This window comes from Nicotiana sylvestris, chromosome 6, assembly GCF_000393655.2.
Source record: "Nicotiana sylvestris chromosome 6, ASM39365v2, whole genome shotgun sequence".
Taxonomy (NCBI): Eukaryota; Viridiplantae; Streptophyta; class Magnoliopsida; order Solanales; family Solanaceae; genus Nicotiana; species Nicotiana sylvestris.
Window position 1 is genome coordinate 31,384,261 of NC_091062.1, and position 2,416 is coordinate 31,386,676.

The 2,416-nt window shown below is 36.4% G+C and overlaps 1 protein-coding gene across 1 annotated transcript; it reads right to left on the bottom strand.

The window, feature by feature from the left end:
- Positions 1-742: 742 nt before the first annotated feature.
- Positions 743-2,416, bottom strand: LOC104214845 (pentatricopeptide repeat-containing protein At2g42920, chloroplastic). The gene has a single exon (XM_009764569.2). The coding sequence runs from the start codon at positions 2,370-2,372 to the stop codon at positions 795-797; it is 1,578 nt and encodes a 525-aa protein (XP_009762871.1). The 5' UTR covers positions 2,373-2,416; the 3' UTR covers positions 743-794.

Genomic DNA, 2,416 nt, shown 5'->3' on the forward strand with positions numbered 1-2,416 from the left:
TCAGAAACTAAACAGAACAATAAATTTTGCGTTTTGACCGTGTGGTTAAGTAGGGGTTTGCTCAAATAAATTTATTATGCAACCAAAAAGAATGAATGCAGTGTAGGAGATGGTTAAGTAACACTGATCAATGATAAGTCCATTTGTCTCTTGGTACATTCACGTAATTCCTAACTCTCTGCACATCCTTCTTTTGGATTGATTGCCTTCACCTACAGACCAACATTTCCATTATATTCTACTGAGGTCATAGTTAATAGCAGTTTTTGTTGGGTTTTTGTTGAGGTGTGAATGGGAAATCTTGAAAGTTTCCTTTTTACTAAAGAACTTTGTCCCTCGTTGAAAGAGAAGAGAAAGATTGTTGTACTTATATATATAAGCACTTCTTCCAGCTCGTAAGGAGTAGGTAAAAAAGCAAGCGTCACGCCATCACGGCTTCGGCTTAGGATTTGGTCAAATGATTTGGGGCATCTTCACACAAAATCTTCAAGCTCTCCCCTCTCTTTACTGTAGGACACAAAAAAATTGTGGGCTCAAAATTATTTTTCGTTTCTGTTTTTTGTAAACTAACTTTTTCTGTTTTTCTGTTTATGAACCCAGTTTTACTAACTGTTTTTAGATTGTCATTACATATAAGAAATTGTAGCTCTAGACTGCTAGATATACTACCAAAAGTTGCATGAATATGTTCCTTTTAGTTCTGCTGACATTCATAAAAGGTGAATGGCAAATGATGTAGTGATTGTGTAAAATAGTCTCTACTCTCTAAGAAGACAATAAATTTCTCTCTGTGTCTAGTGCATTAAAGAATATAAATCATGGAACTGAGAATCTAACTTCCTACCAGAAACAAACTCATGAACTTCTCCATTAACTTCTACTGAACTACATCCTGGTTCTTTCTCTATCTGTTTCTCCTTCATTGAAATTCTTTCGTCCATAGCTTTTTCAAAGTGTCCATTGGCTGCATACATATTCGCCATCAATACATAACCACTGCTCTCATTTGGATCCAACTCAAGCAAATGCTGAGCTGACCATCTCGCCAACGCCATGTTTCCGTGACTCCTACAAGCTGATAACAAAGAACCCCATATAACAGCATCAGGTTCTATATTCATACTTCTTATAATCTCTTCTGCTTCTTCAAGTAGTCCTGCTCGGCCCAAAATATCGACCATACAACCATAGTGCTTAATTGGTGGCGCGATACCATATTCTTCTTTCATTAATTGGAAATAGTATTTTGCTTTATCTACTAATCCTGAGTGATTGCATGCAGTTAGTACACCTATAAAACTCACAGAATCCGGCTTCAGATTCGAGCATTGTAGCCTCGAGAATAGCTGAATCGCTTCATCCTCAAATCCATTAGTTCCTAAGCCCAAAATCATAGAGTTCCAAGATGATAACCCTTTATTCGGAGCACTCTCAAAAACTTGCCACGCCATTTCAACGTTTGCACACTTACAATACATGTCTATAATTGCTGTAACAACAATGACATTCAACTTAACATTGTTCCTTTTAACATAATTATAAATCCAATTCCCTTGTTCAAGTGCTCCTAAGTGTCCACAAGCATTCAACAAGCTCACAAGTGTGAATTCACTAGGCTTAATTTTTTCCTCTTGCATTGCGTTGAAAAGGTTCAATGCTTCAATCCAGTTACCATTTCTAACAAAACCACTTATCATACTGTTCCAAGATACATCATTTCTAGTTTCCATTTTACTAAATAACCTCCAAGATTCGTCGATATCCCCAGATTTCGCTATTCCAATGATCAAAGAATTCCAAGCAACAACGTCCTCGTCCTCATCCTCGTCGAACAATTTCCTTGCTTCAATCAAAAATCCACAACTTGCATACATATGTAACATAGTATTCCTTATGAATGTGTCGAATTCTAGGCCTAGTTTGATGATTCTCCCATGAAGTTGAGTTCCACTGTTGGCAAGACCAAGTCTAGTATAGGCCTTAAAAACTGATGGATAAGTAAGTAATTGTGGTTGAATATCTGAAGTGGTTAACATTTCAATGAAGAGATGAATTGCATATTGTGGAGTTGAACTCTCTGAGAAACCTCTAATCATGGTATTCCAAATAAAAAGATTTGGATTGTCTATTTGAGTGAAAACCATGTTTGCATAATTGATGTCACCAGTAGGGAACTTGGCCGAAAATGCTAGGACACGGCTAGATGCTATTTTGTCCTTAATTAGACCAGTTTTTATGAGTTGGGCATGAATTTTTTTTAGGTCTGTTATGGTTTTACATTTGGTTTCTAGCAGGTAAAGATATGGTTGGTCTGAAATGAATTTTGAAATGGAAGTTGATGATGGATTGTATGAGCAAAAATATGATGGCATCTCTGCTTGTTTGTGATGTCTAAAGAAGTGAAAAATTTATTAAG

Bases quoted from the DNA above. Each gene is read 5' to 3' on its own strand.
- LOC104214845 (XM_009764569.2), bottom strand. From the start codon at position 2,372: ATGCCATCATATTTTTGCTCATACAATCCATCATCAACTTCCATTTCA.